Source organism: Dermacentor variabilis, chromosome 10 (genome assembly GCF_050947875.1).
Source record: "Dermacentor variabilis isolate Ectoservices chromosome 10, ASM5094787v1, whole genome shotgun sequence".
Taxonomy (NCBI): Eukaryota; Metazoa; Arthropoda; class Arachnida; order Ixodida; family Ixodidae; genus Dermacentor; species Dermacentor variabilis.
The window spans coordinates 13,811,229-13,833,879 of NC_134577.1; the positions used below are offsets into that span (position 1 = coordinate 13,811,229).

The 22,651-nt window shown below is 49.0% G+C and overlaps 1 protein-coding gene across 2 annotated transcripts in view; it reads left to right on the top strand.

Annotated features, from left to right (window-relative positions):
- LOC142559952 (uncharacterized) overlaps nucleotides 1-22,651 on the top strand; it is a 57,552-nt gene that overhangs the window by 33,990 nt on the left and 911 nt on the right. Inside the window, exons 1-2 of one of the 2 annotated variants that reach the window (XM_075671659.1) lie at nucleotides 17,971-18,735; nucleotides 19,664-20,142. In XM_075671659.1, coding sequence (XP_075527774.1) covers nucleotides 18,169-18,735; nucleotides 19,664-20,142 — 1,046 coding nt within the window. In that variant the 5' untranslated portion in view covers nucleotides 17,971-18,168. Of the gene's footprint in view, nucleotides 1-17,970; nucleotides 18,736-19,663; nucleotides 20,143-22,651 lie in introns of those variants that run through there. The other variant, XM_075671660.1, reaches the window with a different exon arrangement.

Consider the following 22,651-nt stretch of genomic DNA (forward strand, 5'->3'; position numbering starts at 1 on the left):
TGACATCTGTGGTTAGAAGCATGTGTTGCATGCAGCACCAATGCATGAGTGGCACTGCCTAACACTTCCAGGGCCAGACTTAGTACATAAATAATGCAAATGTGCAACAAAGTGAACAGGTGGATAGCTGCTGCTATAACTCAAAGATTGCATGCATCATGCAGATGTGAATGCAGCTCCCATAAGGAGCGGGTTGCCCTTTGGTGCACTTCACTTCTCTCCCTCTTTTGTCTTCATCGCATGCTGGTGCCATATGGTAATAATGAACAAAAATTAAGCACCTCAGTTCCCATTCTTGTTTTACTACATGCTGTAAAGTCGTCTAAATGCGCTTAAGACTTAAGGATGTACTTCAGCCATTTTGTCTTAAAAATATTTTTTGCTTAGCTTCACTACACCTTAATGTAGCGCAAATTCTAGACAATGCTTACAAAAAAACCTACTCCACACAATAACACCTTCAATTAAGATTACACAGTCTATGGCTTCGAGATGTGTACATACATACTTGATACATGGTTACAATGAAAATATAAGTGACTGTTCTAATACACACACTTAGCATACTGCATAACAGCCACCTGGTTCCAAAATGGTTTTTTGTTATCACACATAGGACGGCCACAACTATAAATTTAATTCTGGCAGTGACTTAAGTCACGGCCAAAACTTTCACAGTGCAATCAATAAAAATTTTCGAATTTAGAGCAGTTAGACATAAACAGGGCAAATAGTTTTAAAGTGTTAAATAATGAACTGTTATGGAATCTGGCACTAGAAAGCCATGCGCCTAAAACATAGGTACTGTTTATCATATAAGCACATTATATTTTTGCATACTTTCCTAGGGATCACATCAAACAGTTTGCTTACGTGTAAATTTTGCTAGTATTAGCCCTTATCTTTTCACATTTGGCTTACTGCAGCTTTATGCGCATGCAAATGGGCCACTACTACCTTCAGCTGAAGGCCAAACACTATGCCGTCCAACAAACATGCATTTTACAACACCGACAGTACGCTTAGAGAATGAGCAACTCTTATAAACAGTGCAGTTCTTTGGACACACATTGATATATGTCTGTAAAACAATGATTTTTGCTAAAATGATAACTTAATCTAATTGGTACTGAGCATAATGCATCATGCAAGGAACTTGCATTTACTGGACACCACTATAGATGCTGCGACCTCTGCGGCTTCCCCACAATCTGGCATAATGTACTCAAGTTGCCTGTAAACCCTGGAAGGTGTCTAAGATACTTTAAGAAGCTCAGCAAACATGAGAAGGACCTAAAATGAAGGTCAGAGAAGCAAAGCAAATTTTTAACCATTCCTCTCTATGTTGCTATGAATGTGAAGGTGCTAGCAAATGATGTATTTGAACTGTATCTTTAGTCGTGCAATAGTAGAGAGCATATTTTTGCAATAATTATGTCATAGAGAAGAATGACAGAAACCAATATAATTAATATTTTTCTAAACTTGCACAAAGTTTTCGTCATTATGCTGATGCACACACCTGCATACCTCTACTGTGAAGTCTTGTTTCAGTTTCTTATTTTATTGTTACATAGTAATTTACATCATACACTTGTCCTGAAATACATCACTTTGGGCTCCTTCAGTATTTTTTTTCTTACTCGAACACACATGCCTATACAGGGCAAGCACTCAAATATATGCAAAACTGCCACAGGACTGGCCACTTGAGGTCGACATGATTGTCCAGCGCGAAAGACGAGGACTGAAGGAAGAACACAATACAGGCGCTGTCACACACACTCAAGGCACTTTGCGAGATTCTCAGGCTTCTTTCATGCTCCTAAAACATTTTGTAGCACATATTGAGCCACAGAAAGCTGTACTGGGAAATTTTCACGCTGCTCTACAATTTTATAATTGAAACTCTTTATCTAATTATAATATTTGATAAGTTTATTAATTGATCAAGGCTAATTAGGTAATTAGGCAAAATGCAGCAAATCCAAGTATTTCCAAGAGACAGGAAACAACATTACCTAGGTTCTCTGCAGCTAGGTGGCATTTGCATATTTTTTTTAAGTTTGCTAAAGTTACATGGCATAACCTGCATACGTCCCATGGAACAGGTGTCACACCAATCACTCTAAGTGATGCCACTAAACTAGCCATTGCACTTAAAACATACAGGGTAAAAAAAGTAAACTCTAGGTAAGAGCATACCAAGGCCTCTATTGCTGAAAAGGGAAACTGATGAGAGGCGTCTGATCTCCGGCTATGAAGCTGCTTCATCCTCACAGCTGGCAATGAAACGGCCGCAGCCGCAGTCCTGAAATAAAAGAGAAATATTTGACACTACAATGATAACACAGAACACAAAAAATCTGGTGGCAAGTTTATCTTGGAGAACAACTGCTGCTACATTAGGTTTTGTATATTGGTCAGCTTATTGTTAAACTAAGCTTGCCAAAATTTTATATCTTAATGGCTTTGCTCTTTACAAACTAAAAGCTTTGCCCAAATCATGCACTTATGCACTACTTAAGCTATGAGATGTTTACTGATCCCTTACAATGAATGGCTTCTAAGACAAATTACTTCACACAAAAGGATGCATAACTTATGAGTGTTACTGACATTAAACACCAAGGTAGTACCTCTTTATAATAGATAATGGTGGACTTCAAGCACATTTTTCTCACAGATACAGGTTGATCGGTCTGCCTTAATTTTTCACCAGCAGCAGAAATTTTGTTAATAATACTCGTGCAATATAGGATGACGCTGTGATGTGTGATATGATCCTGAGTTGATATGATATGATCTGATATGATCCTGATTTGGCACCTAGAATTCAAAACTGAATATCTGTACCCAATACGCAATGGCACAGCAGCAAAGTAATTAAACATTAAACAAGTCCAGGTATCCAGTGCACAGCGCCAGCTGTTGAATAACAACATTGCACAAGCATCGACTATATAGATCTATCGTAGTATGGTGCACGGCAGGCGTAGTGGCGGCCTCAGCAAAGAACACAGCCATGGAGCGACGCGCCCGTATGAGCCATCGCCGGCAATTCTATCGCGTAAGTTGATATATCTCGTCACGGCACAGGCATCGTTTTCTGGCCGCCGAGGTGCCGGCGCCACTGATACTCACCTGCTCCGGCCGTCGCCGTTCAAGTGACGGCGTATCCAGTAATCTGAACCCAAGCAGGACACCTGTTGCCGCCAAGCAGTACGCTAACAATAAAGAGGTTCTTATACTCTGACCGGCAGCTCACGCGGCGTTGACCCGCAGTGCCGTTGGAAGCTCACCACACGCTTTTAATACCACAAACGCGCAGCCGACATTTCACGCCCGCAGATCAAAGTCGACGGGCGCAGGCTCTACATGCAACGCGCCGCAGTCGCGCACTGCCTGCACAATCAGCGATGTGGGCGCGAAGAGACACAGACGATAGCACGGAGCGTACTGGCAAATCTGCACAATGCGCGTTTAGTGAGCGACCTACTGCACACAATCGCACGAGCTAGGGGATTGGCGCCACGTACGCGCCAGCTAGCAGATACCGCGCAACGAAGAAGCGCCGCCGGTTCTCGCTCAAATGATCGCTGTACAAACACTCACACACGCGCAACGCAGTAAACCCTCAACGAGCCGCCACATTTTTCAGGCCGCGGTTAGGCGGCGAAGCTTAGCTCACCTCGCACTGCACGTAACTATTATGGTAGTGGCTTGCGCTTCGGGGAACATGTCGAATGCTCACATCCACACAAAGACGCGGCAAAGTTTGTCATCATGTAAAATACCCTTTTTAAGGTACACTCGCTTGACTCTAAGCACTCAAGTCGCCTCGATTACGACAAAGCTCGAAGAAACACAGTGATCGTGCAAAATGGTTCTGGACGGCCACCTGTCGCGACATGTTGTACTGAGACCTTCAATAAGTCATATCAGCGCGTCTCCTCACTTTGAACACATGCACACTCATATAACGTGTAATAATCGTTCAAAGTCACTTACCGTGGAGTCTTGGGGGTTCAAAGCTGTGAGAAACAACAACCACGGTAGAAGAATGCGCCGTCGCTGACAATGGCTGCTCCTTTGCGGCTTTCAACGCACGCGCGCGCGCTCCGAAGGCTTGTGCTCCTCCGCGCGTAGTTCCGACCGTTCCGACTTTCGGCGTCCTGTGCAGCGCCAAGGCGCGGCTACTCCGAACAGAAAAACAGCGCCGACACACATCGCGCGGGATATTTCGAATCTGACTGCAGAAATAATCCTACTCAAATTGTCGCTGCGGCTCACTTCCTTGTTTGTCACGGCTGAGTTATTCTTTTCTCTATTTGGCTCGTCTCAGATATGGGTGTATTTCAACACTCCCACTTTCCCGTACGCTACCGTTATTCCTTGAAAACCCCCATTTTACAACCGCAATGCCTATTCAAATGGGGTCGGGGGTATAATAATGGTTCTAGCTTATTTTACTTCTTCTCGTGGGAGTACTCATTTTAGGCTAGGGGGAAAAAATGGCATATCAACTGTTAAAACGCCCATATGGGCTCATTTGTGTTTACAGTGTACATGTCTAGAAGGGTCTTTCCACCCCCTCACCCCAAGTTCAATAAGGCGCAAGCCGTTTCGCTTAGGTTTCTGCAGACCAGCACGTATCCGTGTCTGTCCGCCCTTCACGAGGCTTACCCGGACGTGTATCGCGACGACGCCTGCCCCTCCTGCGGGCAGACCTCCACTCTAGCGCACATGCTCTGGGAGTGCGGGTCGACATACCCCAAGTTCATCAAGGAGGAGTGGGACTCGCTTCTGCGTAGCCCCGCTCTAGAAAAGCAAATCCTGGCTGTCCGGCGTGCCCGCGACCGAGCCGGTGGGCTAGACCTGCCGGTCCCGACGTGGGACTAGCCGGGTGCGCGACGAGTTCGCGTCCTCGCCGGACCTGCAATAAAGTTTCTTCACTCACTCACTCACCACGCATGTTCTAAGGTAGCAGATAATTACCATATAAGATACCATATATAACGCAGTAAACACCATCCTGTAGTTGTCACTGTATTCACTCTCCCCTTACGATTGATTGACTGATTGATTGATTGGCTGACTGTTCAATTAATTGATTGAGTGGTTGATTGATTGATCTAACTGATTCAATTAAAAGGACCAAATGACACAGCGGATTTTGAAGTATGCCGTAGTGGAGGGCTCAGGAATAATTATGACTATATGTGCTGGTGCACCAAAAGTGCCACCGCCGCGGTCGGGAAACGAACGCGCGACTTCATCCTCACGAGCAGAACGCCATATACATATTAGCAACCCCGGCCGGTTGTGCTTTAGTACACAATATGAGACACTCTTTTTTCAGCACTTCTCGATGGGTAGTCGTGATCGTATTTACCCATTCCTATGCTGGAAAGTGAAAGGTGAGCGCGATAGCGATTATAAAGCCGGTATTGGTGGAATGCAGACTACAAGTGCCGACCCTGTAGCCGTGAGGAATCAATATTTTCCCTATCAAGCCGACGTTCGTGCTGTTCGTGCTTTCGGAACTGCCGAATTGCTTCTGCAATAATAGCTACGTGCTTTCGTGGTTTCCTGTCCAACTGCCTTTCGCCATATACAAACCAAGCAAAGCTTTAGAAAGCGAAACGACGGTTTTAGCACAGCGAACTGCACTTCGGAGTGTTGCCGTTCGGGAGCGTGTAGTCTTTTGATAACGTGAGCGAGCGGAATTTTCAACTCGAATGCGCGATCAAAACTTATGGGTCCACACGAAAACAGAGTCCCGTGCACTGCCATGCTGTGAGGGATGCCACGGCTTTGCCGTTGTACTCGTTACCACGTAGGCAGCGCCACTTGTAAGCGTGAACTTTCTCTAAATCGCAATACGAATACGAATAGGATAAAGCGCGAATGCCTATAAAATATAAATATATACGATTTCAAGCAATACATATGGTGAAGTTACAGCCGACTTACGCAATATGCGGTCACCTGGTGGGAATTCAGCCCTACAGCACAAAACCTTCACCGTAAGGCGTCGCGACATACTGTACTTCGCTACTTTCCGTGTCGTTTTAAAATTATAATTGCTGTTTAAACCTCAAATAGCATGTTCGATTATGTCACTATAAATTATCGATTTTCATTTCCCCCAAAATCCCACGACACGTTCTGGGTAAGTGATTTTACACGTTATTTCGAAGGCGGCCGTTGGAAACTGGTCATGTCTAGAACTATTTGACACAGCATTTGCAACGTACACCCTTGTGCAAAAGTATACGTACCAGGACGTATACCCGAAATAAAGCGAACTTTCTCCTCTGTCTGTGAATGTAACCTGAAATTGAAGACTACAGTCCAATTTGGCATTGCGAATTTCCCAGTGCATTCGTCAGATTCAATTTACGCGCGTTAATGCCCGCGACCGCGGCTTAGCGGCTATGGTGTTGTGCTGCTAAGCACGAGGTCTCGGGATGATCGAATCCCGGCCGCGGCGGCCGCATTTTGACGGAGGCGAAATGCAAAACGCCCATGTCTAGTCGATTAGGGGTATACGTTAAAGGTCCCCCGGTGGTCAAAATTAGTCCACAGTGCCCCACTACGGCGTGCCTCACAATCAAAGCGTGGTTTTGGCACGTAAAACGACAGAATACATTCGTGCGGGTCATTTTACGAATAAATTCGGTTTCCTTCGGCGAGCCTGGTGTTCCGTATACTTTTGCTCACGGGTGTACGCAACAACACCGATGCTGCGCTGTTTCCGGGCGCGTATGCGATCGTGCGGATGAGTCATATCAGATAGCAGGCACAGTTGACACCGCTGTGCGCGACTTGCTTACGGAAACGCGGGCGTGGCCCACGAGGAAGTAACGTTCCGTCTCGCGGTACATAAAAGGGCTGCAAACACGCACCCCGTCTGCAGCCTCGAGCGCATGCAGGGAGGGCTAGCTAGACACTCAATCCGCGGAAACAACCTTTCCAAAAACTGTGGCGGCGCGATTGTTGTCGCATACGCAGCCGCTTCCCCATTCCTTGCCGTCTCGAGTCTATAGCGGAGACACAGCTAAAGTAATTTTCCACCATCCTTTTGGTGCGTGCCGTGGGATGTCCAGTCAACGTTCTGCACTCCTCCTCCATCTCTTTTACATGCTTGCGCTCTGCCGATAGGGAGAGATTTTTCCGATGGATGGCTCACGTTCTCCCCTGGCGTCACTGCCCGCGAGGCAACATTCCTCCCGAAGCATGCAATCCGACCGATCAAAACCGTGCAGCGAGCTGAAAGTCACAATTCCCGCAGAAGCAATCATCAAGTTTGCATAGCAGACACGAGCTAAGCTCTGACACAACTTGCACTACGTGCAACTTAAAGCGCTGGACGCTATAACCTTTGAAAAGGTGGCAAAGACGAAGGTTAAACGAACGCACTGCAGTTCCAACTCAATTAGCTGCCTTAGAGCTGCTTACGGCTACCTAAATCGGCTGTAAATAGTAGCAAGTATGCCAGCACAAACTTCCTGGACATTTTTCGTAACCGTCGCACAATAGTATAAGGTGCCACAATAGCGTGAAAATTTCCGACAGCAATGAGGCAGCGCTAGCTTACTTGCTGCAGCGCCGACCTACATCATGTCCAACAACGGCGTCGGAAAGGGGCGTGAAGTCAGGGGATGAGGTTGGAGTAAGCGTTCATTAGAAGGCAATTTCGGTTTATTGGTTTTTGCTGAACCACTTGCAATACTCTACAGTCAATTGCCATATTTTATAAGCTTGCTTGAAGATCTCCGCATTTCATATGTATAGGTATTCCTGCCTTCTTGAGTAGTTTGGCTGGGTAGATTTATTAAGCGCGCGTTCATAAACGCGCGCTCAGAAACCAAACAGCCATCATCATCTTTCCATATATAGCGCAAATCGGAGTTTATATATGACAGTAACTAATCTTTAATCTCATTTATGTCGATGCATTCCTAAATTCGGACACCTCCTAAATGCGTCAAGAAATATGATGTTCAAATTATATATCCAACTCAAGCGAGATTTATTTCAAACACATCAAGCCCAAACGTTCCGCTTGTTCCGGGGCTATCTTCAGAAAAAAAAAAAAAATCGCCACTTATTAAAGGGCTCGTTATTAACAGCGCTGTCGGCCCAGATTCGTCCTCTCACCCTGTTCAGCACAGTGGCTCTTGGGAGAGAGCGGCGGGCAGCTCGCGACTGGCCGGGGCCATCCGGAGCGTCGTAAACGGTTGCACGCTTCTGTGCCCAAGCATACTAGAGCAACTTACGCGTGTTCAATTCCAATCAATGCGGTAGCCACTCGCTGCATGCGCTTCCGGTGTCCGCTTTCGGGTGACCATAATTCTTCACGTCCCTCTTTCGCGCAAACACCGCTAGGGGGGCGCGCCATGTCTACGTGCTCGAGAAGGGTATGGGTGCCACGCGGAAATGAATTAGCCAACGTGGGGAAGGGGGGGGGGGGAGAAAAACAAAATAAGAACGCGCGCGCCATTGCTGCGGCCACCCGTCCGAAGCGTGGTTAATCGAGCCTACATATCGTATGGGGAGTTCATTGGATGCTGCGCACGTTCTTTTCAACGGCGCAAACATGACAGCAGAGGGAGAATGAAGCAAACACGAGAGTTATCCGTATTAAATAGCGCGAAACAGACGGGATTGAAAGAACAAGCACCTTGCACCGACCAGAGAGCGCCATGAAGTTGCGTCTGTTGTTACAGGGTAATTGAATGTGTAGTTAAACAAGCAGGCGTAATCGGAAACAGAGAAAGCGAATTGGATGCAATGAGTGGAAACGAAAAAGACCACCGAGATTTAGAGTAATGAAAGAAAAAGTTACAAGGGAAAATCTGTGCGATGACACGATGTGTCTTGCTTTGTGGGGCTATAGCTGGTTGCCTTAGAACAAAAACATACCGGAGCAAATATTCGGAACCAGATGAGGCATGTGTATGCTGCAGCCAAAATCCGGAGACCACTCAGCGCATCCTAGTGGAATGCGGAGGGATTCACCCAGTGAGAGCAGTATGCAACGTGCACCTTCCAGAAGCGTTCGGATTTAAAGTTGATGGAAGCATCAACCGGTCAGCAGGCGAGATAGGCAGGAGACGTTTAGAATATTGGCGGGAAAGAAGTAGGAAAGACCAGATCGATTACAGGCATAGGCAGCGGTACAAGGTAGATAGAGAAGATTAAAGAGATTTATACAGGAATGCTAGAAGGGGGGGGGGGCATTAACAGCATACCTGAGTAAGTCAGGCAGACTAGGTGACGGTTTGCTCTCGCCCCATTTCAAAGGGGATGCCAATAAATCATCATTATCACCATCATTCTAGAGTTACTACATACGCACCTTTGATAGCAAACACAGCTACTCCAGTGTCCGCTGCAGCGGAAACAAGTTAACACTTTGTAACGGAATGCCACGATATACACCCAATGAGACCCGTAGGGAATGTCCGCCTTCCAGAAACGCTTTAACTGCTTGCTCATCAGTCGAGATAAGCAAGAGACGTTTAGAATATTGGTGAAAAAAAATAGTAGCAGGGAAGATATTGACAGAATAATAGTCATCACAGGCATAGGTAACTGTACAATACGGAGACATGTTTTAATGAAGAAATAAAAGACCAAGGAAAGATAGCCAAAAGGCTAGACTGGTATACATGTGTATAATACCTGGTGAGCTCAAGCAGGCAAGGGTAACCATTTTTCACCGCAATGTTTCGAAGGGGTTCCCAAAAGATATCATCATCATAATAATAATGATCACCACCCCAGCGTCACCGAAACCATTAGACGACTTCAAAAATGACGGTGACTAACGCTTCATCGTTGATACGAGTGTAGCCCTAAGCTTTGCGGTCTGCAGCCTGGTACTGCTCATGCTCCTAATCTGCACACTTGGACATGTCCGGTTGATCTTAGATGACTCGTGATAAGCGTGTCGCGGTGACTTTGCATCGCGTCCCTTTCATGTTGCCTCCACCGCTCGCTAGGGTGTGTTCAGGCGCTATAGATATATACTGTCAGCGGCGGAAAACTGGGACACACGAGACCTAAGTTACAGGAGTCATTCTATGTCCAAACCGGTGTACTCGACTACCTATGATCTATATATATATATATAATATATATATATTGAGTGCGGGAACGTGGATTCGTATCTCACCTGCGGCCAGTTGATTTTTCATCCACTTTCATTTCTATTTATTTATCATTTCTTGAATTCAATTAAGTGAAGGTACTTTCCCCTCTACTGTAATGCTGTCATTTTTGTCCGTTTCTTCGTGTTGGCTTCCGTCACCAAATTCAGACAAACGTCGCCAAGCAAAACAGCACAGCGTTTGAGTGAGGGGGGGAGGGGGAGGGCATATTCTAACAGGCGAATTTTACGAGCGCCCCTTTCTGCAGACTTCAAGAGCTACTGGGTTTGCAAGCGATACGATGGGCGCTAAAAAAAAAAAAAAAGGTATTGATTGATAATGATAAAATAAAATACAGTTGTCGTTTCTTTACTCATCACGCATATATAAAATTGATTAGCAATTTTACTTTTGTTGAATGAATCTGTCTCTCGCTTTAATTTGAAAAATTATTTTTTCTTTGCCAATGTTTGTTCCCTCCGAACATAGTCACGCTTCGATTGCTGCTCCAATAACCACCCTTGCTGATGTCGGTGACAACTTGTCCTGAACCACTTTTCGCCCGAAGCTTCGCGGCCTATTTGGATTGACCTTGCAGCACCGATGAAATGCGAAGAGCAAGGGACGCGCGGGAGGCAGCGCGCTCGTTGTACACACTCATCACGTGGCAAACACCTCTTCGCCGTTAGCTACGCCATCGCGTGCCTAATGACGCACTCAGTAGGCCGCAACTTTAGTCAGCCAGATGGCTGTGACGTCACGTGTGACGTACGCACTAGGCACACATTTAGTAAACCAGAAGTGCGGAGCCGCCGTGGGTACGGCGAAGCGTACTGTTTGGATCGGACCGCTGGTACGATCTGTTGGGAACTCGGCGCTGACGCCCGTGGTTGTACCTGGGTCGCAAGCCCCAAGGGTAGCGTTGGCCTGGCGGCCTGGGGTACAACTGGAAGCATCCGAAGGTCCCGGCAAAGCATGAGTCGACTGGTAACAACGAAACAACTTGTTTATTTTAACATCGCAAAGAGTTGGCGGTCAGGTTTGACCGAAGTAGAGAGACGGGAGAGCACTTCACTCAACAGAAGAAATCGGAGCCCTCCTTTTGGCGTCCGGGGGCAGCTGTTTTTATACTCTCGCAGTTGAGGGCAAGAAGGAACCCCTCAAAAGACGAGCACGTGAATGTACAATGGGCTAATGGTGACGCACACTGTCGTAGCGATGCCGTAGCACCATGTCGAGCACGATCTCGTAGCACCCTGTCGTGGCGCTGCCGGTCGGACACAATGACTGTAATGAGAGGATGGTCCCTGCTTTGGCATCGCCTGTTTCGGGCACAATGACTGGAACGAGATCCCTGCTTTGGGCATCGCCTGTTTCGGGCACAATGACTGGAATGAGATCCCTGCTTTGGCATCGCCTGTTTCGGGCACAATGACTGGAATGCGAGGATGATCCCTAGGCGGTCGCATCGCCGCAGTCGCGCCTGGAAACACCTGGCGATGAGTGTTGCGGCGACGACGATCGGGCCAAAATGTCTGCCGCCCCGCCGCAGTCGCGCCGGCAAAACCACGTGTCGCAGGCGAAACGCAACAGACCGCCCCGCCGGGGGAAGGAGATCCCGATGGACAGGGGACTGCATCCGCTGTCCGGAGGGATGTCGCTCGATGATGCTCATAACCGAAGTCGGGCGTCCCTCGACGTTTCTTGAGCGCAGCGCACAGAGAAGGCCTCGTTCTCTCGTTCAGGTTCGCACGGGACACTGCAAAGTGACTTCGGGAGAGTTCACATTTTTGTTCTCGTTCCCGGCAAGCGTTAGAACTACGCTGAAACTCAACCGCTCAGTCAGCAAGCACGGCACAACCCTCACTAAGCCCTGCCAGGCTCTTTCCCCTTTTTATACCACTGCCTAGTTCCTTACAGTAGTCTAGCATCACTCAGAACGCGTCCACAAATTGAAAAATTGCACTAGAAAGCATATCATCACTTTGAAACACTAAACAAAAGCAATATGTTAAAAAAAAATCCTGCCTCAGGAAGAAAAACATCAGTAACAAACAATTTTGAGGCTGATTCCTACGTTAGGGGCTTCGACTTAAGCCATCGGCGTTACCGTTGAGACTCCCCTTTTTGTAACGCACCTCAAAGGAATATTGTTGTAAAGCGAGGCTCCAGCGCAGGAGGCGGCCATTTTTGGGAGAGATGGTCTGCAGCCATTGGAGAGGGCAGTGATCCGTCTCAATGATAAACCTCGAGCCGGCTAGATAGCATGACAATTTCTGAACGGCCCACACGAGACATGCACACTCTTTCTCGGTGGCGCTATACGCCTGCTCACGACTGGTCAGCTTACGACTAGCATACAGGACGGGGTGTTCTACTTCTCCATTTTCCCGTTGGCACAGTACAACGCCCATGCCTCGCTCACTAGCATCGCACTGAACAATGAACCCTTTTGTATAGTCTGGCGATCGTAGCACAGGCTGGCTTTTAGCAACCTATCAAGTCCGTCTGACGTAGGCGCGATGAGCAAATCAGTAGATAGCTCTTCTAACTTTCCCGAATCGGGATTTTCCTCTCCAGTATCTGGCGCCTTCACGCTACAGACTCAATTTTATTCAGTTCGGGCGTGCTCTGAATATCAGCTTGCTGCGCCTCTGACCCTTTTTCGTTGTTTGATAACGTCGGCCCCGCAACTACCGCCTTTGCAGCGAGCTCCCGAACCTTCGATCTGGTTAAGGCCTGAACACTAGCTTCACCAAACAAAAGCCCCTTCTCGCGCAGGAGGTGATCGGACCTGTTTGAAAATAGGTACGGGTACTGGGGTGGCAGCATAGATGACACTGCCGCCTCTGTCTCAAGCGCTCCGAAAGGTCCTTCAATAAGTACCTTTGCTACTGGCAGACACACGCTATGAGCTTCCACGGCTTGCTTGATCCACGCGCACTCGCCCGTGAACATATGGGGTTCTACGTAAGATGGGTGAACTACATCCATCGTAGCTGCGGAATCGCGAAGCACTCGGCACTCTTTCCCGTTCACGAGGAGGTCTCGCATGTAAGGCTCGAGAAGCTTCATGTTCTCGTCAGTGCTGCCTATTGAAAAAAACACAACTTTTGGTGTTGTTTCCGGACACTGCGCCGAAAAGTGACCCGGCTTCTGGCACGTATAACACAAGCGCGCTCGCCTCATCTCGAACCGCTTTCTGCGTTTGGCTGCCGCCGTCTCTTTACGTTTGGTCGGACTGCTTTCACTCGCATCCTCACTACGCGTGTCCCCCTTTAATCTCATGGGCGTGAACTTCGGCCTCTCAAACTTCGAGCCAAATTCACCCTTTTGACCGTCCTTAGCTCCGCGAGCTCGACGCGTCACAAACTCCTCAGCTAGCTCAGCGGCTCTAGCCACCGTACTCACGTCTGGCCTATCCAAGACCCAGTATCGCACGTTCTCCGGTAACCGACTATAAAACTGTTCTAGCCCGAAACACTGCAGAACTTTATCGTGGTCACCAAACGCTTTCTCTTCTTTGAGCCACTCCTGATGTTTGGGATCCGACCTGCTGGTACGATCTGTTGGGAACTCGGCGCTGACGCCCGTGGTTGTACCTGGGTCGCAAGCCCCAAGGGTAGCGTTGGCCTGGCGGCCTGGGGTACAACTGGAAGCATCCGAAGGTCCCGGCAAAGCATGAGTCGACTGGTAACAACGAAACAACTTGTTTATTTTAACATCGCAAAGAGTTGGTGGTCAGGTTTGACCGAAGTAGAGAGACGGGAGAGCACTTCACTCAACAGAAGAAATCGGAGCCCTCCTGCATGTTCGACATAAGCCTATACGCAAACTCTGTATATGACTCACTTCTGCCTTTCTCATTTTCCCGAAACTTCCGACGGAACGCCTCCGCAGACAGCCGGTACTTTTTTAGAAGACTCGATTTCACTGTGTCGAAATCCTCTGCCTCCTCTCTATCCAAGCGAGCGACTACGTCGGCCGCCTCGCCGGGTAACAAAGTGAGCAAGCGCTGTGGCCACGTTTCCCGAGAGAACCCCTGCTTCTCGCACGTTCGCTCAAAGTTAACCAGGAACAAACCAATGTCCTCTCCAAGCTTAAACGGCCGCATCAGGTCAGTCATTTTGAACAATACGCGTTCTCCTGCACCGTGTGCCTGACTTCCATTACGAGCGCGTTCCATCTCTACCTCAAGACGCTTCATTTCCAAAGCGTGTTGACGGTCACGCTCTTGTTGCTCTCGCTCTTTCTGTTCTTTACGTTCACGCTCTTCTTTTTCTTTCTGTTCTTTACGTTCAAGCTCTTCTTTTTCTTTTTGTTCTTTACGTTCACGCTCTTCTCTTTTTGCAGTCTCCCTCTCTTCAATAGTCTCAAGGCATTCCGACAGCTCGTCATCCTCAGCCTCTAACTCAAGAATAGCCTTTAGCAGTTCTGGTTTTCTGAGTTTGTCCGAGACATCCAGACCCAACTCTCTTGCAAGCTCCAACAATTTCGGTTTGCGCAACGACTTCAAATCCATGGCTGCTCTGAATGCTGCTTTCTCTACTGCTTACTATTGTCTTGCCGCAAACTAACCCGGCAGCAACGACAACCACAATTACCAGCTCTGTTTCTAACACTAACAAAAGCCTGGCAAAGCTCAGAAGAAGAAAGTCCCGCACTCACCAAACCTCGCAGGCAGGAATTCCGCGCAGTCGTTCCGCTGCAGGCAACCAGTCGTCACACAGGGCTCGTTGCACTGCTCCCGGATCGTCGTTGAGCTGCTCAGCATACCGTCAACTGCATCTCTTCGCTGCTGGCCTCCGTTGTCGCGATCTCACCGCTGGCAGACAGTTGTTTGAAGTCGTAGGCGATCTCACCGCTGCCAACCAGATGTTTGGATCGGACCGCTGGTACGATCTGTTGGGAACTCGGCGCTGACGCCCGTGGTTGTACCTGGGTCGCAAGCCCCAAGGGTAGCGTTGGCCTGGCGGCCTGGGGTACAACTGGAAGCATCCGAAGGTCCCGGCAAAGCATGAGTCGACTGGTAACAACGAAACAACTTGTTTATTTTAACATCGCAAAGAGTTGGCGGTCAGGTTTGACCGAAGTAGAGAGACGGGAGAGCACTTCACTCAACAGAAGAAATCGGAGCCCTCCTTTTGGCGTCCGGGGGCAGCTGTTTTTATACTCTCGCAGTTGAGGGCAAGAAGGAACCCCTCAAAAGACGAGCACGTGAATGTACAATGGGCTAATGGTGACGCACACTGTCGTAGCGATGCCGTAGCACCATGTCGAGCACGATCTCGTAGCACCCTGTCGTGGCGCTGCCGGTCGGACACAATGACTGTAATGAGAGGATGGTCCCTGCTTTGGCATCGCCTGTTTCGGGCACAATGACTGGAACGAGATCCCTGCTTTGGGCATCGCCTGTTTCGGGCACAATGACTGGAATGAGATCCCTGCTTTGGCATCGCCTGTTTCGGGCACAATGACTGGAATGCGAGGATGATCCCTAGGCGGTCGCATCGCCGCAGTCGCGCCTGGAAACACCTGGCGATGAGTGTTGCGGCGACGACGATCGGGCCAAAATGTCTGCCGCCCCGCCGCAGTCGCGCCGGCAAAACCACGTGTCGCAGGCGAAACGCAACAGTACTCGTCTCGCATCCCCGAGACCACCAGCACTGGAATGCGCCAAATTCTATTTTCAATATGCCATCAATTTACTTTGTTTAGAGAGACCTCCTTGGCAAATTTGACGTCGATCCGAGCATTTTTGATGCGTTTCAAACAAGGAGACTTCCATGCTAATTTTAATGTTTTATTTTCCATAACAAGAAACCAAAAAATATTAACTTCTAATTTTAAGAAACTATAGCATGAAAATTATTATTAACGATTAGAATTCATTTAATATCTCATTTTCAGTAAAAAAAATCCTATTTAGGTATTTATTCTTTTTCAACCCAATGCCGCCCGATTCATGGCCAATCCCCCGTAGTGGGTTGTGCTATAACCACAGGCACCAAACTCTTTTCGCCGTCGGCCATTGTTGGTACCATCGCTCGGTCACGCCGCCGCCACCAACGGATTTTTGCGTAATGGAGCCAATAATGCTTTCGCATTAAAGTCAACTGGCCGCAGGTGGCATACGAGGCCACGCGTTCGCATTACACGCGCGATGCCCTTACCAACTGAGCTACCGCCGGCGCCGTTTTCCCACTCACTTTCTCGGTTATAGTTACGTCTGGGAGTGTTAGCCAGCGCCTCCACCACTCACGGCAGTGGGTGTGGAGCATCATATCTACCGCAGGCGTCACGTAGTACGTGGACGTTTTAGGTGCAGGCAACTGGTCAATAGTTAAATGTATCAAAGCTGCCGGATTCGAAACCATCACTATGCAACGAACGAGGATAAAGGAAACCGATGTTTATTAGTCAAATCATAAGAAGCCAGCGCACAATGACACGAAGGAGAGTGAAAAGCGGCCGGGATTTGTTTCCGCACCCTCGTGCTTAGCAGTGCAAAGCAACCCCTCCATGTCTATCTTGGAAGCAATCTGCGGCGGGAGCGAAGCTTAGGCGAGCCGAGGTGGCTACAGCTCGCCGGAAATGACGCATGACCCAGAGCGCGCGGTTCATCGCCATGACCTCTGAGATAAGGCGGCGTCCACGTGGCGCACTGGAAAACTTCGGAGGTGGCGTGCTGAGACTTATGTCAAAGCAGCAACCACCAGATGCACGCATCATCTGCTTAGGTGCTGTTTAAAGGCTGCCAACACGAAAACTATGCACTTACCAGCACCGCAGCTTCTGCCAACATTGTTTTAGTGGTAATACCACTCATTTATAACAAATGTACTTAAAGTGAAATTTCGTTGCTGTTTGCCTCTAAAGCTGACCTTGCGATGACGGAAGCGTAATCTACAATTCAAGCTTAACATTTCTGTTTGGTGCCCGTAAAATTAAATGACCGTTGTTCGATCACTTGACGTGTGCCATTAAATCTTCGCGGTATATTGCAACGGTGCCATCGCCCTGAGTAATGTGTGTCTAGCACGAAATGTACACTGCCAAGGACAAAAGTCTGTAGACAACAGGCGCCAAGTGACAACGGAATGTTCTTGTGGTGCGCTACTCGAATTTACGAAGTGGTCACAACATGCATGTGCGAGCCCTTGGGCAAGCATATGAATGTTGGCCACGCGTGTATGCGCCACAAATGACAACTTCTGTCGAGGAATCGGTGGTACGCAGACTATCCCTATCTTTGCACCGATTGCATAAATGTGAAAGGAAGCACAGAATTCGCATGCAAGCAACCGCTGCTGCCCGAGTGCACTTCAGACCTCACTCGCTAATGCTCGCATATAGGTAAATCTATACTGTAAAATAATCTGCCACTTTGTACTTATTGCACCATAACAATCAGGCCAATTAACTAACGGCCCTCAATGCAGAGCAAGTGTTCCATTTTCTATTGGCACTCGCCGCACATTTACTTGATGAGATTTCGATCGCGAAATATTAGTTCACGCACTTTGTCGTATCATCCATTGCGCACAAATAATTTAAGCACCGATTATATTCTGACGTACTTGAAGACACTCAGGGGCAGCTACATCTACCCCATAAAGCACACAACACGGGGAGCTAGCTTCTGGGCTACGCTGACAGAAACTGTCAGGATATTGACGCGTAGAAATAACTCCCATATAAACGGGCAGCGCTTCAATATGCCTGCTGCAGCTGTGAGGTGTAAGTTATCCAAGTCTTCATAAAGTAGATCGAAATGCAATGCAGAAATCCAAACAAACCATGTGGGCCCAGGGCTCAGTAGAGTGCCTACAACCACAACTGAAAAGACGCTAAAGCTTCCAGTCGAAAAATAAGAAACTCCGATCTCAGAGGGCCCGGAGGTTAGTACAGACTGTCAACGCCGAAGATACACTAAAACTTCCAGTTTAGCAGTTTAGAAAATACAAACCTTGTGTTGCACCAAAGACTTGAGCTCCGCGCAAACAGCATGTCTCGCAAGAACCGCAAGTCATCCAAGCGCCGAGGCACTAAGAGCAAGTCTTCAAAAAGCGACGCGGGCCCGCAGCCTAAATCTTCAGGAAAGCCAACCGCGGAAGTGAAACCATGCGTCACAGATTCCAAGATTGCTCCCGTCGTAGAGACGAACGACAATGCCCAGGCCTTCGTAACTAATGAAAACACGGCAGTAGCAGTTCCCGGTACCACTACGGCTTACGAGGTCCCGCTCGACGGTGCCCCAGGGACACCCGATCGTTCACACTGGCCTCGACAACTCACCGCTAGCGACACCCAGCAGCAACCCCGCGGCAACCGGCAACTGGGCAGTGGCGAGTCCCTGGCCGACAGGATGCAGCGTCTGGCGTGTCAGGACGCCTCGTTCAGCTACTTGGGTCCCTGCTACCATCACTACAACGACCCGTACCTCCAAAAGGGCGGCTGCTTCCCAACGCGCTCGGAATGCGACGACGACTTGTTGCCGTCGCTTCGATTCGAACCGAGTCGCACTGCCGTCGGCACCACTGCCCTTGTCGTGCCCATCGACGGTATTACGCAGGTCAGTACTCGCATTTATCCAGTACACTGACACACACCTTAAAAAAAAAAAAAGGCGCTTATTCGAACTAGTTGGTGTGTCCTACTGGGATATGCATGTCTGGCACGTAAAAAGATAATGACACGCTGTAGTGACGGTGAAGAACACAGTTGCAAAACTGTGAATCACGAAACATGTTATTGGGCGAACCTGTGCCCAAAAAAGCAAGTGACACTCGAAGCACGACAGTGGCGAACACAGTCGGCGATCGTCGAAATCTGATGTGCGGGTCAAACGCGTCGGCTCCTATTCATGACACGTCGAAGGTTACAGCGTAATCGTTGGAGCCCGCGTGCCTTCCACAAGATACAAAACTGTTCGCGTGGCGCATAGAACTCGATTGACGGTATTGCGCGTACTGCATTGGGTGCTTTAGCGAAGTTACATGCCACAATAGGTGACGTTGCAGGCAGTTCGTCTGTCGCAGACGCGTGTGACCTTGCAGGATTATCCGGCAGCAAACGGGGTTCCATCGAGAGGCTCTAGCGCGCGTGCTTTTTTCTTTAAATGTCCGCTGTCTTCGCGCCGTGAAACGGTTTGATACTTCGCAGGGGCGATCGTCAGTGTGATCAACGCAACGGCGCTTATCACCTTGCGATGCCGAAACCTGGTCGGAGAGAAATAAAACTTTGTTATTGTTTATTGTTGCTGAGCGGATTACTGAGCAGGCTGCCTCAGTCCAGGTAACCTCCGTCGGCGCACTTGACGGCGGATACGATGTACGCTGCCAGGTGCTCTAGCTCCTGGAATGTGGTGGCCGTAGTCAACCACCCAGGTTTAACTGGTATAGGGATACGGAGGTGGGCTAAGGTAGTGGAGGAGGTGGCATGTCTGAATAATGCGAGGGAGCTTCTTAGTCTTCCCAAATGTCCATCTCACCTGTACGCAGGTGAAGAGCCTCAACTGCATCAGGGTCACCAAGGAGCTCGAGACCGTCGCTCCCGACGGCATCCGGAGGGTGCGCCTCAACACGCGCCTCAACCTGCTGGCCGTCGACACGCTGAAGACCGAGGTGACGGCCGCGCTGATGGGCATCCGCCGGCTGTGCGGCGTGGCCGTCGAGGTGCACGAGCCGCGCAGCACGTTCAAGGCCGTCGGCGTCGTGAACGGCATACCGCCCGGCATGACGGCCACCGACATCGAGGCCGCCATACGGTCCGCGGTGCCGGTGCTCAACGTGCGCATACCGCACCCCCCGAGCCCGGCCATTGTGACGTTCGCATCGGCGCAGATACCGGACTACGTGAACATCGGTTTCGTCCAGCACAGGGTCCACCTGTACGTCGACCGGCCGGCCCGCTGCAAGCTGTGCGGCCGCATCGGACACGTCATGGCCGTGTGTCCAAGGCCGCCAGCCTTCCTCAAAGGGTATGACTGCAGATTCATCGTCGTCAGCTCGCTCTCATGTGGGACGATGCCATATCTCCCAGCGATGTCCGAGTTACCCGGCTTTCTTGCGTAAGCGCGCTCCATTATAATACAGGGTGTCCCAGCTAACTTTAGCCAGAGTTTAAAAATATGCAAATGTCACGTAGCTGGACATAACAAAGGTAAGGTTGTTTGCCGTCGCTTGGAGATGCTTAAACTAGTTTTTCATTCCGGCTAATTAAATAATTAGTCTTAATTATTTAATCAACCTCTCAAATACCTTAATTAGATGAAAAGTGCAAAATGAGAAAATTCTAGTGCGACATGAAAAACTCCCGATTCAGATTTATGTTGCTCGATACATGCTTTACAAAAATGTTTTCCCGAGCGTGAAAGAAGCCAGCGAATACACGTAAAGTGACTCGAGCGGCCAGTCGCGCGGCAAATAACGAATTCGAAACGAGAGCGTGCGCAAATTAAGTTCCGTAAGAATTGCGTAGTGCCGTTTGGTGCATATGGCCAACGTGCCCATAAAAGACCTACGTCACATTTTGTTCGCCTCCGTACATTTAAAAATATATCGCCGGAACTGTCGCTTCATGAGCAGAAAGGATAACAACGGGAGAGGAACGTTGTCGAGGGCGGCGAGGGATTAGACAGCGCGATTAAATTAGGATGTTTGCAGGCATAGGACAAGTTCGGCTGGCGCGGAACACGGGTAACTGGAGGCCCCCGCCAGAGGCTTTCATTGAAGCAAGAAAGCTGGGCTAGCTTGTCGCAATTATTATGGTACATGAGGTTTTCACCGGGGTGTTGTGATCGGCCAGTCACCCTGCGACAACCGCTGCTCACGGATACCGCGATTATGGGGAGCGGGCCGACGGCCTCGTCAAAATTGTTCTAAAATGGGATGATTTATGCCCACCAATGAAGTACCACTGTCAGAAGAGGCTTGGGCAATTAGCCGAGGCGACGGTCCTTCACCCATCATCTGCCCACACTGACGCGTCCACGCAGGAGAAGGGGTGTGTGCTATCGCCACGCCGCTTGCGCCAAGTGATGTGCATGTTTCCGGCAAAGCTCCGTTCGGAGGGAAAGGGCAGCAAACCTCCGGATTGGTGGGGCCTGATGTCATCCGTCTCCTGAGCCAGGATGGGGGAGGCGATTGAACGATGAGCACGCAGGGGATAAAAAGAGCAACGGATGCCTGGAGTGATCTGCTGCTGCAACTTCATGAATTTATTTTGCTGTACATCTTTTAATGTCTTGTAAATACGTAAATATAAGTATGTGTCTAAAACCTCTTGGGTAGCGGGCCCAGCCACACGTTCCCTTACTCCGCCACGAGGAAAGGATATACTGCAAGGAAGATGACGAACGTGCGCACAGAGTCACCAACATCGGCAGCATCAAGCGCGCAGCAGAGGCTCGAGCTCGGGAACTGCTCGGTGCATCCCAGGACCGGCGGTCGCTACGAACCCCAATAAATCTCCTTTATAAGTGGTGGAGGTGCGGGGCAACGTTCCATTCTACCATCCTGGAACTCCGTTCTCGCACGCTACCCTCCGCCGTGCCGGACGCCGACCAGCAGACTCTTCCATCGCCACCCGCCCCTTGCGCTACATTTCCGGACCCCCAGTCGCAACGGGGGTTAAATCGGCTCATTATGATCATTATGATGACTCGCTTCATCTTTACAAACGTAGCATTCGAAAAAAGCAAAACAGTCCGTGCTATGTTCTTTTCATAGAGTTCCTACAAAAATTACTCGCGGCAACTAGGGCGTGTCTGCGGGAGTTACAAGCGGGGCGATTCAGCCAGCACGAATGTAGTGCTCACGGAATGAAACGCGTCAATTTATGGCTAACTAATGCGCATACTTTCGTTTCCACCGGCTGCAGTTCGTGTCACATCGACGTTTCCTAGATTCCTAGCGGCATGACATGGTACTCTCAAGTACTTTGCTTATATGCAGTGTTCTACTAAATGCTCCCTGTCGTGTTTCATTTCGTGAGCACTGTGCATTATAGAAAGTACATGGAAATGCTTAAACTCCATTCTTCTGGTTTCGAACGGCTTTGGGACTCTGCAAATCAATAATATCCAACAAACTTTTGCATTACGAAAGCAACAATTGCCAGTGATTATGCACGTGCGCGGAGAATTAGATTTTCTTGCTTGCACTATGAAAACTACAACCGCTCGGAAATTCAGGAAGGAAAAGCGAAACAAACGCCACAAGAACGTTCGAAGCCACAGTGGCGATCGAAGACTAGACAAGTCCAAGTATATATGCATGCCTGCAATTCTTATGCCATGGCTACAGTGTACCATGACTAAGCGATCGCAGATAATTTTTGTCCGAAACTCTGTGGCTCTCTGAAGGTGAAGTTTTGACGGAAGGCCGTCTGGTGGGGAAGGATCGTGACAGTAACTTAAAAAAAAAAATACGCCAACCGTAGAAGAGAATGAAGCAAGGACGTTTCGGCTCCATCGAGGGGAAGCCTTC